We start from the raw sequence: 12,920 nt of genomic DNA on the forward strand, positions 1-12,920 counted from the left end.
TTGTCTCCGCTCGATACAATTTGAAACGAGACTCGTGCGACCAGGCAGCATGTTTCCAGCCATCAACAGTCCAACGTCGGTGTTGACGAGGCCAGGCGAGACGTAAAGCTTTGTGTCGTGCAGTCGTCAACGGTACACGAGTGGGCCTTCGACTCCGAAAGCCCATATCGATTATATTTCATTGAATGGTTCGCACGCTGACATTTCTTTACGGCCCAGCACTGAAATCTGCAGCAATTTGGGGAAGTGTTGCACTTCTGTCACGTCGAACGATTCTCTTCCGTCGTCGTTGGTCCCGTTTTTGCAGGGTCTTTTCCCGGCAGCAAGATATCGGAGATTTGATGTGTTACCGGATTCATGATATTCACGGTCCACTGGTGAAATGGTCGTACGGGAAAATCCCCACTTCATCGCTACCTCGGAGATGTTGTGTCCCATCCCTCTTGCGCCGACTATAACACCACTTAAATCTTGACAACCTGCCATTATGGCAGCAGTAACCGATCTAAAAACTGCGCCAGACACTTGTTGTCTCATATAGGCGTTGCCGAACTCAGCGCCGTATTCTGGCTGTTTAGATATCTCCGAATACGGTGTCTATACAAGTTTCTTTGGCGCTTTAGTGTAAATGTACACTGCTGGCCACCGTAAATGCAACACCCTGAAGGAAGCATCCGAATCAAGTGAAATTTACACCATGGGTTTGCAGCGATGAGATATGCAACTGATTAGAATTTCAGCGCAGACGCACATCACGCGCGCCTGTGGCGCCACCTCATAGCGACATTTAAGGCTTGGCGATTTCGACGAGTGTACGTTCGGCACGTGTGTTTACCTTCTTGTTGTTTCACAAGATGATCAGTTATGCCTCGTAGACAACAGCGAACATCGTTTGATCAAGTATCCGAGTTCTACAGAGGAAGGATAGTGGCTTACCGAGATTGTGGATTGTCATACAGAGAAATCGCTAGTCGTGTTGGACGAAACCAAACAACTGTAATGCGGATATGTGACCGTTGGATGCAGGAGGGTACGACGGACCGACGTGGTCGATCGCATTCACCTCGGTGCAACATTGCACGTGCTGATAGGCAAATTGTGCGCATGGCAGTGACGGATCGCTCAGTGACATGCCGAACCATAGCACAGCACATTGCGTCTGTAACGCATCATCCAGTGTCTGCGCGTACCATTCGACGCCGTTTACAGCAGAGTGGTCTGTCCGCAAGACGTCCATTGCTTCCTCTACCATTGACGCAGAACCACAGACGTCTCCATCGGCAATGGTGTGATGACAGACGGATGGGGACGGCAGAATGGAATGACGTTGTCTTTACTGACGAGGCACGCTTCTGTCTGCAGCACCACGATGGTCGGATTCGAGTGTGGAGACACCGTGGAGAGAGGATGCTGGACAGCTGCATTATGCATCGCCACACTGGTCTTGCACCGGGTATGATGGTATGGGGCGGTATTGGATATTACTCTCGCACGCCTCTAGTACGCATTGCCGGTACTTTAAATAGCCGGCGCTACATATCCGAGGTGCTGGAGCCAGTTGTCCTTCCTTACCTTCAGGGCTCGGCTACAGCCATATTTCAACAGGATATCGCGCGACCACACGTGGTACGCATTTTCCAAAGGTTCTTCGTCAATAACCAGATTTAATTGCTTCCCTGGCCGGCTCGCTCTCCGGATCTTTCGCCGATAGAAAACATGTGGTCCATATTTGCTCGAGTGACCCAGATTACATCCCCAGCTGCCACACCAGATGATCTTTGGCAACGTGTGGAAGCTGCTTGGGCTGCTGTACCCCAGGAACACATCCAACGTCTCTTTGACTCAATGCCGAGACGTGTGGCAGCGGTGATCTCCAACAATGGCGGCTACTCTGGCTACTAATTCTGGCAGGAACCACATGTCACAGACGTCTGTAAACGTAATCATTTGATACTTGGTCAACATGTTACCTACAAAATAAATTTTGTTGTGCTACCTCTTGTCTTTCTTGGTGTTGAATTTACGGTGGCCAGCTGTGTACATAATTACAGATTTCATCACTGTTTTTAGTATCAGAATAGTATTTCGCTTTTAGCAAAAATCCTCATAGCTTGTGTATTTTGTATTTAGTTGTCAAAAGTACCCACGAGTACACTAAGCGCTGTGTTTGTCCGGCCATTTCCCGCAGGTTCCTGAGTCGGAGTGTCGCGGCCCGGCGCCACACCAAGAGGAGAGCTGCAAGGCCGCCGACTGCCCCACCTGGAGGGCCACGCCCTGGTCTCCCGTGAGTGCCGCCCGCTTTTACTGCTGCCGCCTGCCCAGCGCATTAGTCAGCATTAGCCGTTTGTTCATCTGCCTACACTACCGCTCAATGACTTCAACAAACCTAGCAACTGACATCCAATTCCCTGTAGAAACCGTGTAATACCATGACTAAGTACAGTGTCACGCCCCCTCTCCGCCGCGTGCTGATGTTGTCGACGCCGTGGAGCTGTTACTGCTACAGCTCGGTCGGTGGAGCCGAGACGCGATGCGCGATGATGGATGTCTCCGTCGGTTAACGAGAGACGCCGGCCGGTGTGGCCGAGCGGTTCTAGGCGCTACAGTCTGGAACCGCGCGACCGCTACGGTCGCAGGTTCGAATCCTGCCTCGGGCATGGATGTGTGTGATGTCCTTAGGTCAGTTAGGTTTAAGGGGGGTAGGACATCAAACGGGCCGACTTGGAGCAGGAGAGGCACCACAGGACATTTTATTTTCTACTGTCTATACTTTTACAAATAAATTCATAAAACTTTGTCAGCATGACCAGGAAGGATTCAGAATTCACACTCATAGTATTGGAAGTGCAAAAACATAACAAAACAAATTTTTTTAGACACGAAATTTCATAATTTTTTCACTTACTGTTGGCTGCATTTGTTGCTATAGGTACATTTTTCTTCACAAGTAAGAGACATTCTTTGATGAATGTTGCACAGCATACAAACCATACTTGCAGCTGTATAAAACTCTAGAATTTTCCAAATCTATTAAAAACTGTGGTAAAAATTGAGATAATTAACTACAAAATTTGATTTTTTTCTAAACACAAAGTTTAAAACGTAACAGCTCACTCATTTTTTCATAAATTAAATAGATTCTAGAGTTTCAGACACCTGTAAGTATGCTTTGTATGCTGTGCAAAATTCATCGAACAGTCTCTCTTACTTATGAAGGTAAGTGTACCTATAGCAACAAATGCAGCCAACAGTGAGTGAAAAAATGATGAAATTTCACATGTAAAAAAATTATTTTGTTATGTTTTTGAACTTCCGCTGCTACGAGTGTGAATCCTGAATCCTTCTTGGTCATGCTGACAAAGTTTTATGAATTCACTTGTAAAAGTATAGACAGTGGAAATTAAAATGTCCTGTGGTGCCTCTCCTGCTCCAAGTCGGCCCGTTTGACGTCCTACCCCCTTAAGTAGTTCTAAGTTCTAGGGGACTGATGACCTCTGAAGTTAAGTCCCATAGTGCTCAGAGCCATTTTTTAACGAGAGACAAGATCTGAAAAAGCTCTTAAGAACTCGTTCCTCGCGTAATGATTTGAGTTTGTTTGCGAGTCCGCACAGTTTCCTTATTAATGCGAACTGCGCACTCTGATTGTCTCTTACGGTTTGAAGTTGAATTATTATGTGCCTGGTTAACACTTTAGTGCAATAATTGATGAATCTTCCCTCATGCGCACCGTCCACATCACCAAAAGCGAGGAAAAAGTTCAATTGCAGATCGCATTGGTCGTTGTTTTTTCGTTGCTAACAAGGGAACCTCCACATCGCTCCCCACTCAGATTTAGTTATAAGTTGGCACAGTGGATAGGCCTTGAAAAACTGAACACAGATCAATCGAGAAAACAGGAAGAAGTTGTGTGGAACTATGAACAAAATAAGCAAAATAGACACTGAGTAGTCCATGTGCAACATATGCAACATCAAGGATAGCGTAAGCTCAAGAGCGCCGTGGTCCCCTGGTTAGCGTGAGCAGCCGCGGAACGAGAGGACCTTGGTTCATGTCTTCCCTCGAGTGAAAAGTTTACTTTCTTTATTTTCGCAAAGTTATGATCTGTCCGTTCGTTCATTGACGTCTCTGTTCACTGTAATAAGTTTAGTGTCGGTGTTTGCGACCGCACCGCAAAACCGTGCGATTAGTAGACGAAAGGACGTGCCTCTCCAATGGGAACCGAAAACATTTGATCGCAAGGTCATAGGTCAACCGATTCCTCCACAGGAAAACACGTCTGATATATTCTATACGACACTGGTGACGGCATGTGTGTCACATGACAGGAATATGTTGTCGACCTAACTTGGCGAATGGGCAAAAAGATTCTTCTACCTTGCCCGATTTAGGTTTTCTTGTGGATGTGATAATCACTCCCAAAAAAGTGATGAAAACATAAGAGTTTGTCACATAAACTGCGACAAATGAATGCAACGGTTTTACAGTCGCACAGTTTTCCCTGTGCTCTGTCAAAACATATGTTTTTAACGTTTTCAAATATTTCCGTGTGTAGACCGTCAAATCCTGCACATGTCCAAGCAAATCTGAACATGTCCTGGAATTCTGGAGAGCGAAGTTGATTATACAAAAAATTAAACTTACCACTCGAGAGAAGACTTGAACCAAAGACCTCTCGTTCCGCAGCTGCTCACGCTACACCACGGCGCTGCTGAGTTCATATTAGCCTTGATGTTGCCTATGATGCACGTGGATTACTCAGTTTGTATATTTTGCTTATTTTTTTCATAGTTCCACACAACTTCCTGTTTTCTCGATTGATCTGTGCTCAGTTTTTCAAGGCCTATCCACTGTGCCAACTTGTAACTAAATCTGAGGAGGGTGCGATGGGGAGGTTCCCTTGTAAGTAAAATTGTTCGCTCTATATGACGCGAGATCCACAGATACTCTTTAACAATGTCTTAATTATCTTCGCGTCGTAATATTCTGTATATCCAAACCTCCCTTGTCACAACTAAAAGTCCACGAATTTACTTTCAAGTTAGTCACTGTTAATTAACCTTTGATCAGCAATTACCAAATATTCATAGAATGATGGAGGCGACACGTTGAATTTCCACTTTTGATTAACAATTTTATTGTTCCTTTTCGCCAAATACTTTATAAACATCACGCCACAAGCACACACTGTTAATTAGCACTGGCAGTTCTGTTACTTTCAACTATCGTGACAATTACGACAGCTTTAACCCTCGGCGTAATTGTATCTTCTTCATGTTTTCGTGTCAATGTCTCCTACTCGAGACTAAAGGTGTATTATAGTCTTTTGAAACTTTGTCCATTCCTTTCTATAAATTCACTTATATGAATGTTGAGTCCAATATTGCCTACTTCCGTTAATAAAGTCCAACAACTCGGTATACACAGTCAACATACTGTCTCGGTTCAAATCTCTAGTCTGAATATCAGTTCACAAAATCCGTGCGTCTACGTCACGCAACAACGACCCTTAAAAGTAAAACAATCTCGTCGCGCTCCGTTCGCTCAACCATGGCAAGAGCTGCTCTCGTATGACTTGATAGCACGATAGCTAGCAAGCGACTTACTTTTTCCGTGAATGAGTATTGTAGACGCATCGAATTTCGTCGTTGCGTTTACAGCTCTCTTCCATATAAAAGTTATCTCTGACCGACATTTCTTTGGACTTAACTTTCATGATATTAATTTGCAATTATTACTTAGATGTTTGGCAAATAGCTAAAGATGACCTTTCTTTCTTCTTCCTTTCTACCAAAACACACTCTGTAATGCTTAATGTTGGTGTTTATCAAGACTTTCTGGTGTTATATCATCGGAAAAGTTTTCGTACCTGTCAGTATAACTTTTCCCTACTTTACATCGTGATGGTCTTTCCTAATTGGGTTTTGGGGTTCATTAGGGTGTTACAACAGGAATAGTTTTAAAATTTTGAACATGGCTATAAAGGGCAGCTGTGAAGCCTGCAACAGCCCTGTTAAATTATTACGAACTTAGTCAGGCAGTGTCGTAATTCTGAAATGAGATTACGCGATAAGTCACACAAACCTGAACGCTGTAAATTCAACTAAATACTTAGGGGTTACAATTACAAATAACCTACATTGGAACTATCACATAGATAGTGTTGTGGGTAGAGCAAACCAAAGACTGCGATTCATTGCCAGAACACTTAATAGGTGCAACAGGTCTACTGAAGAGATTGCCTACACCATACTTGTCCACCCTATTCTGGAGTATTGCTGTGCAGTGTGGTATACGCATCAGGTGGGACTGACGGATGACATGGAAAAAGTTCAAAGAAGGGCAGCTCGTTTTGTATCATAGCGAAATACGGGAGGTGGTGCCACAGATATCACATGTGAATTAGAGTGGCAATTATTAAAACAAAGTCGTTTTTCGTTGCAACGGGATCTTCTCACGAAATTTCAGTCACCAGTTTTCTCCTCCGATTGCAAAAACATTCTGTTGGCACCCGCCTGCATAGGGAGAAATGATCATCACCATAAAAAAGCTACTAAAGTGACTGCTTACACCACGCTTGTCCGCCCTAATCTGGAATATCGCAGTGCGGTGTGGGATCCGCATCAGGTAGGACATCTAAAAAGTACAAAGAAGGGCAGCTCGTTTTGTATTATCGCGAAATAGGGGAGATAGTGCCATAGACATAGTAACGTGAATTAGAGTAGCAATCATTAATCACCAGTTTTCTTCTCCGTTTGCGAAAACATTCTATAGGCACCCACCTTCTTAGGGAGAAATGTACTCATGATAAAATAAGAGAAATCAGGGCTCACACAGAAAAATGTAAGTGCTCGTTTTTCCCGCGCGCCATTCGAGAGCGGAACGGTAGAGAGACAGCTTGAAGGTGGTTCATTGAACCCTCTGCCAGGCAATTTACTGTGCATAGAAGAGTAATCACGTAGATGTAGATGTAGTAAGACTGTCGCGCAATAAATATTTCGCCTGAAGCGCCGTTGCGACAGAGGCAAAGGTCAGTTGTGGAAACTAAGCCACTGAATATTAAAAGTAACGTTATTAAGGAATACACCCGACTGACTACACAGCATAAGAGGGCACGTGCATTCTCGAGCGGGTGATTCAAAATGAGAACTAATACTGTAAGGGAAATGGATGATAAGTACAGTTACGTCGGTACACACTCAGTTGTATGCGAACGTACGATCGCCATAGAGGCGCGTGTGTTCTAAGTACTATTATTCACGTAGCCTGGGTAAAAATAATTGTGGTTAAAGTGCATTTATTCATTTGAGAAAGAAAATAATCGGACATTATAATTAAATGAAAAGAAAGATTGCAGTTTCTGAATGTCGCGGCAAATATGATCTATATATTGAAATTGACATTGGCAGCCACCAAAGGAAAGAGATGAACACATTCACGTACCTCCATTGTTGAGCAGCTCCGTCGTGAAGATCGTCGCCTCCATCTAAATCCTCCATGCAAAATTAATATAATAATAATAATAATCTTCCAGAGTTACAGGAGCTGGGATCCATGGTATCGTAAATGAGAAAATCGTTTTGTTTCACAAGTTGCTTTCATTATTTAGCACAAATTCGCTTGAAATTACAGAGCACTTCGTTTACACGTCTTATCACCAGGACATGAGAACAACGAAAGGTAACTATTACCAAAACTAATAAACGAAGACCGTAAATCTTCTTTTGTCCGTCAGTGTTAAATACTTTTCAAATGAATCTTTGGTATGAGAGTCGAACAATTATCTATACATTTATCAATAAGAAAGAATTATTAAGTTTCTTTACAAGTGACGGTCTTGCAAAGAATGAAAAATGAGACAACCAGTTGGATAACACAGGTTTTTGGAATCCTTGACCTAGGTTTCGAAAGCCACAAAATTATCCTCTTCAGAAGGATATTGCAACGCCTAGAAATTACACATGAGTTACAAAAGTTTCAAGTAAAACAGAAATAGCAAATAGGACAAAGTACTAAAAGCCAAGAGTACACACTTACTTTTTACGTATTGTGGTGAAAAGGTGCGTTAGAATAAAGCCCTTTGGTTCTTGTCAAGTAAAAGTTCACCTCAAAAACATTAAAATAACAAGACATGATAATATCATAGCATCAGTGTGAATTTTACGGATAACACCGGCTAACTGACTATCGTAATAGGCTCGTAAGTTGAGGTAATTCAGGTATAGAGGGCGCAGCTGTGTCACCATAGGTATTGTGGAAATAAACATGAACAGTGGACTACATAAAATCAATTTACAAATAAATAATTAAGCCTGATTATGGGCGAAAAATCATGCTGACTATCTTATGTCTGATATCTGAGTACAAGTTGTGCTCGATTATCGAGCACTGCAAGCCTACCTTTAACAGAGCAGTGCATTGAAGATTAGACTGATGTTGTCGCATTATCATGACAAGTTATTTTATTTTTAGAAGTGAAATTTTACTTGAAGAAAGCTAAACGGCTCTATTCTAACGTAGCTTTTCGCAACAGTATGCTAATTGAATTTACCCGCCTTTGCCATTTCTGTTTTACTTGGGCTTTTTGTCACCAATGTGTAATTCCTAATCGCTACAATCTCCTTCTCAAGAGGATAATATTATAATTATCGAAACCTAAGTCAAGGGTTCTAATAAACCTGTGTTACGCAGCTGATTTTTCATCCTTTCCAAGAGAAAGGTATAGTACAACATCGGTAAACATGCCAGGTTTATGTGTCTGTTTTCATCTGTATGCAGTATTACCCAGTAGAGTGTTGTGTACAAACAAAGTATAGTTACCTCAGCTGGTAAGTTTGTTTAATTGTGTGACGAATGAATGACTCTTCCATACTCCCCTGTTGCTCCCTGTGATGTTGTGATGTCCACAGTGTACTTCAAGCATTGGTACGATACATACTACATGGTTAGTGCAGTTCGGTTCCTTAGTGACAGCTGACAGTGTGCACATCGATGTTACAGCCCCAAGAAGGGAGACATCCATAGACGGACGTACTGCAGTTGTAGCACTCAGACATTCAGGTTTATCTATGCCCCAAATTGCGAAACGATGTGGCGTGTCTGTGCAGTACGCCCTTTACCGCCGAAGTCAACAGTTAGTAATCAGGACCTGCCACGACCAGGACGACGTCTTAGAAGAACCGGAAGTGATGTAAAATGCATTATAGCTAATAATAAGAGAAATATGTTCAAAACAACAGTACAAAGTCGCGGAGACTGATTGATGCCGGCTTGAAAGAACGTGTGGCAGCGAGTAAATCCCTTCTGCAGCCCAAAAATAAAGAGAGACTCGATTGGTGTGGGAAACACAGCAAGTGGACGCATGACAAGTGGAAGAAAGTGTTATTCACAAATGAAAAAAAACTCGACATTTTTCGTACCAGGTGGAGGACATTTGTTCGTCGATCTGAAGGAGAAACGGTATTCCAGCACTGCATTCTGTCTACAGTTAACCACATTGGGGGTTCTATTACGTTGCGAGGTGTTTTTCAGGAGACAAGAGTTGGCGAATTCGTGAAAATAGAAAGATATATGGACCAGATGTACTACTATCGCGTACTTTAGTATCGTAAGATACCATGTGAACTGCGCTTAATAGCGAAAGAGTTCACATTGCAACAGGATAATGATCAAAAACGTCGGTCGCCATTCTGTTAGAAATACATTGCACCAAAGGAAAAACAGAAGATACGGAAGCATATGATGTAGGTGTTCCAAAGCACTGACTGTAATCCTATTGAAATGGTCTGGGATGAAGTGGATGGACTTACGCAGAAAGTTCACATAACAAGCAAGGAACATCTGTGGAATGTCTTTAAGGATGTGTGAAATGAGGTAGACTCGCGGTACCTACAAAAACACATTGAACACATACCTCGAGTTTGTGAGGCAGTCACTAAATCTAAACGAGGATACTTTGATGAAAGTAAAACATAATGTTTCTAATCAAAATATCCACGGGGGTACAGCCGGTCTACAGTGTCCAACGCAGCTGTATGATCGCCGAAATACTGTGCCCGTTGGACACTGTAGACCGGCAGTACACCCGTGGATATTTTGATAATCAAATACGCCGGGAGAAACTCCAGAATCACATAATGTTTCTGTTTGTTTATATACGTTTAAGTGTATACCATTACATTTTTGGAGAAATAATGTTTTTTTGTGTTTATGTTTGAAATATAAGGTAACAGCCGTAGTTTATTGAGGATCATTTACAAAATGATATCAAACATTCCAGTTTGATGAAAAAGGAAACGCTTTTTTTAATTTAACTAAATCATTCGTACAATAATACTATCCCCTCAAAAAATATGTTAGTACTATTCATTTATATCACGTCAGTGGCCATTGCCCACATTATGCGCCAACACACACTACGCTACATTGTAATAGGTGCAGGAATCTTCTCTTTTCTACACATAACTGATTTTGCCTGGCAGTGGCTGTTAAATGAAAGCCCCAAGTATGCTAATCTCACTACATCTATTTAGCAGTTATTCTTTCACTATACGTGCAGGGTCATATCGGATTCTGACTAGATTATTAAAAATTTAATTCTGTTTGATACATCTGACAAAACAAAATAAACGTAACAGAAACACCAAGTCCGGAACGACTATCTCACTGTTCAGTCGTAGCTTCTATAGTCCCATACTTATACACGAGGTGGGGGAATACGGTCAACTTGCACGACGATCAGCATTGGAAAGCCTCTTTATACACAGGAACTATGATCTACTTGAGGATGGGTTTATCGCCATGCACAGGCTTTGGTCTAACAGATCAACAATGAGATACAAGAGGGGAAAATTGTGACTTACATTAACTATAAATATTCTAGAAAAATTCGTTCAATACGAAATGGTGGAACTGTTAGATAGGCGGGTCCAATATCTCTCCAGAGGAAGTGGCCGGTAACTAAATAGCACTGATGGCTGGACACGTGCCGTTCTGTACCACAGTGAGAACAGAGCGACTAGATGAGCAACACGACTGAGATACAACTGAATTAATGCTCCGCACATCTAACAAAATTTAATGAACTTAGATGGTACTAATCTAACAGCTACGAACATACAGTGTCTACACAAACGGATACAGGAACCTACAACATACTGTATGCGTGGTACTGAGCTTCATTCCAAATACGGAATTTCACAAGCAAGAAGTAATTTAAACATAGTCACTCCCTACGCCTGAAGATGCTAATACCAACGGGTTTAAACGGGTCCTAACCCATAAGATATAAACCGACTTAGGATTACATCTCCACATTTCAGCAGGTCGTGCATACTCACCAGGACTTCAAAGCAGAATGGCCTCTCAGTCCGTTGTTAGACCCCCTCCTGTGCAACCCTCGGCGTCTGCTCTCGATGGAAGGCGCAGCTAATTGACCAGTCTCCAACGCTCGCCGAAAGCGTGATGGGCTAAGCCCCAGGAGGGTCTGGGAAAGCACAAGCCTTCGCTGGCCTCAGTACTTCCAGAACAGAGAAGGCTTCGAGAATGTCCTCGAGCATTTTCGCGGCCAGCTACACGACCAATCAAACAACAAGATTTTAAAGACGGCGGGGAAGTTCGGCTATGATGTTGACAATTGGTCCGCTGAGTTTGAAAAGAAAGCCAAACGAATTCTTCCCAGCCTCTGAGCGAAGGAAAGAAAGAAAACCTTCACTGACTTGGAGCTGCTCCGCCATATTCCCATTTCAAGCAGGTTACTGCCCCTCGAATTAATATAAGGGAAGGCATGAGGCTGCTGATCACGAAAGACTGTATAAAAAAATAAAATAAAATGTCCAGGAGAATTCCTCTTCAAAGTATAGGCATCTAAACAAGAAAAGAAAAACCACACACACACACACAACCTTGAAGATACTTCCCCCATTCTGTTGACTTCTCTATGTTGTCTCCTTGACCTCTCGGAAAAATCTGATTCAGCTCCTCACCACAGTGAATGAGACGTGGAGATCAAAGAAATGGGAGCATTATCCTTCACACGATCCAGGGCATATGATTTTACAGTAATAATTAAACTATGACAGTTTGGTATACAAAGACAGTTATTTATCATTAAGTACCAGTTAACTGAAGTTTTTTACTCATGTGGATGGTACAGATCAACGCCCAGCGTTAGATGGAAGGCATTGTCCAATGAGTCATTTGATGCAGAAGCCTTGGGATTTGACCATTGAGAAATCCATGATTTTTCTTTTTTACTTTTTTAGAGGTCCCGATTGCATAATCAATTTATTCCATAACACTTTTGTGTGTTTGAGTGTTATGCTATTGCTCTTCACCCTGCTGGCAAGATATAAAGTAACAAACTTAAAAATGGTTCAGATGGCTCTGAGCACTATGGAACTTAACATCTGAGGTCATCAGTCCCCTAGAACTTAGAACTACTTAAACCTAACTAACCTAAGGACATCACACACATCTATCGCCGAGGCAGAATTCTAACCTACGACCGTAGCGGTCGCGCGGTTCCAGACTGAAGCATCTAGAACCGCTCGGCCGGCGTAACAAACTTAAATGTCACTAATATACCTGTGCCACATTCATTCAGAAAACAGGTACTCGTAACGTTTAGCCTCCACATACTTTCGTAAATGTATAAGTGATGCCGAAGCGTACTGCTAGACCAGGCTCCACGTCACTCTTCTGGTTTGTAGAGTGTCGTATCGCGACAAGAGATGTAATTTTCTGGAATAACATGGTTTTCACAAAGCTGTATTGTCACTTTACTAAACAACCAGTTTCGGTCATAAACGGACCACCCTCAAGTATAATGCGACATCGCAATCAAGTGTGTGACAAACCATAACAATTAACGAGCGTAATGTCCTAAACGAACACGTTAGTTCAACGCTATTTTTCTGCACAAT

At 42.5% G+C, this 12,920-nt stretch overlaps 1 protein-coding gene across 1 annotated transcript in view; it reads left to right on the forward strand.

Annotated features, from left to right (window-relative positions):
• LOC124799190 (protein madd-4-like) overlaps window positions 1-12,920 on the forward strand; it is a 571,457-nt gene that overhangs the window by 239,446 nt on the left and 319,091 nt on the right. Inside the window, exon 7 of the mRNA XM_047262725.1 lies at window positions 2,189-2,329. Within this exon, the coding sequence (XP_047118681.1) occupies window positions 2,189-2,329 (141 nt within the window). The remainder of the gene's footprint in view (window positions 1-2,188; window positions 2,330-12,920) is intronic.

The sequence above is a fragment of the Schistocerca piceifrons genome, chromosome 5, assembly GCF_021461385.2.
Source record: "Schistocerca piceifrons isolate TAMUIC-IGC-003096 chromosome 5, iqSchPice1.1, whole genome shotgun sequence".
In the NCBI taxonomy this organism is placed as follows: Eukaryota; Metazoa; Arthropoda; class Insecta; order Orthoptera; family Acrididae; genus Schistocerca; species Schistocerca piceifrons.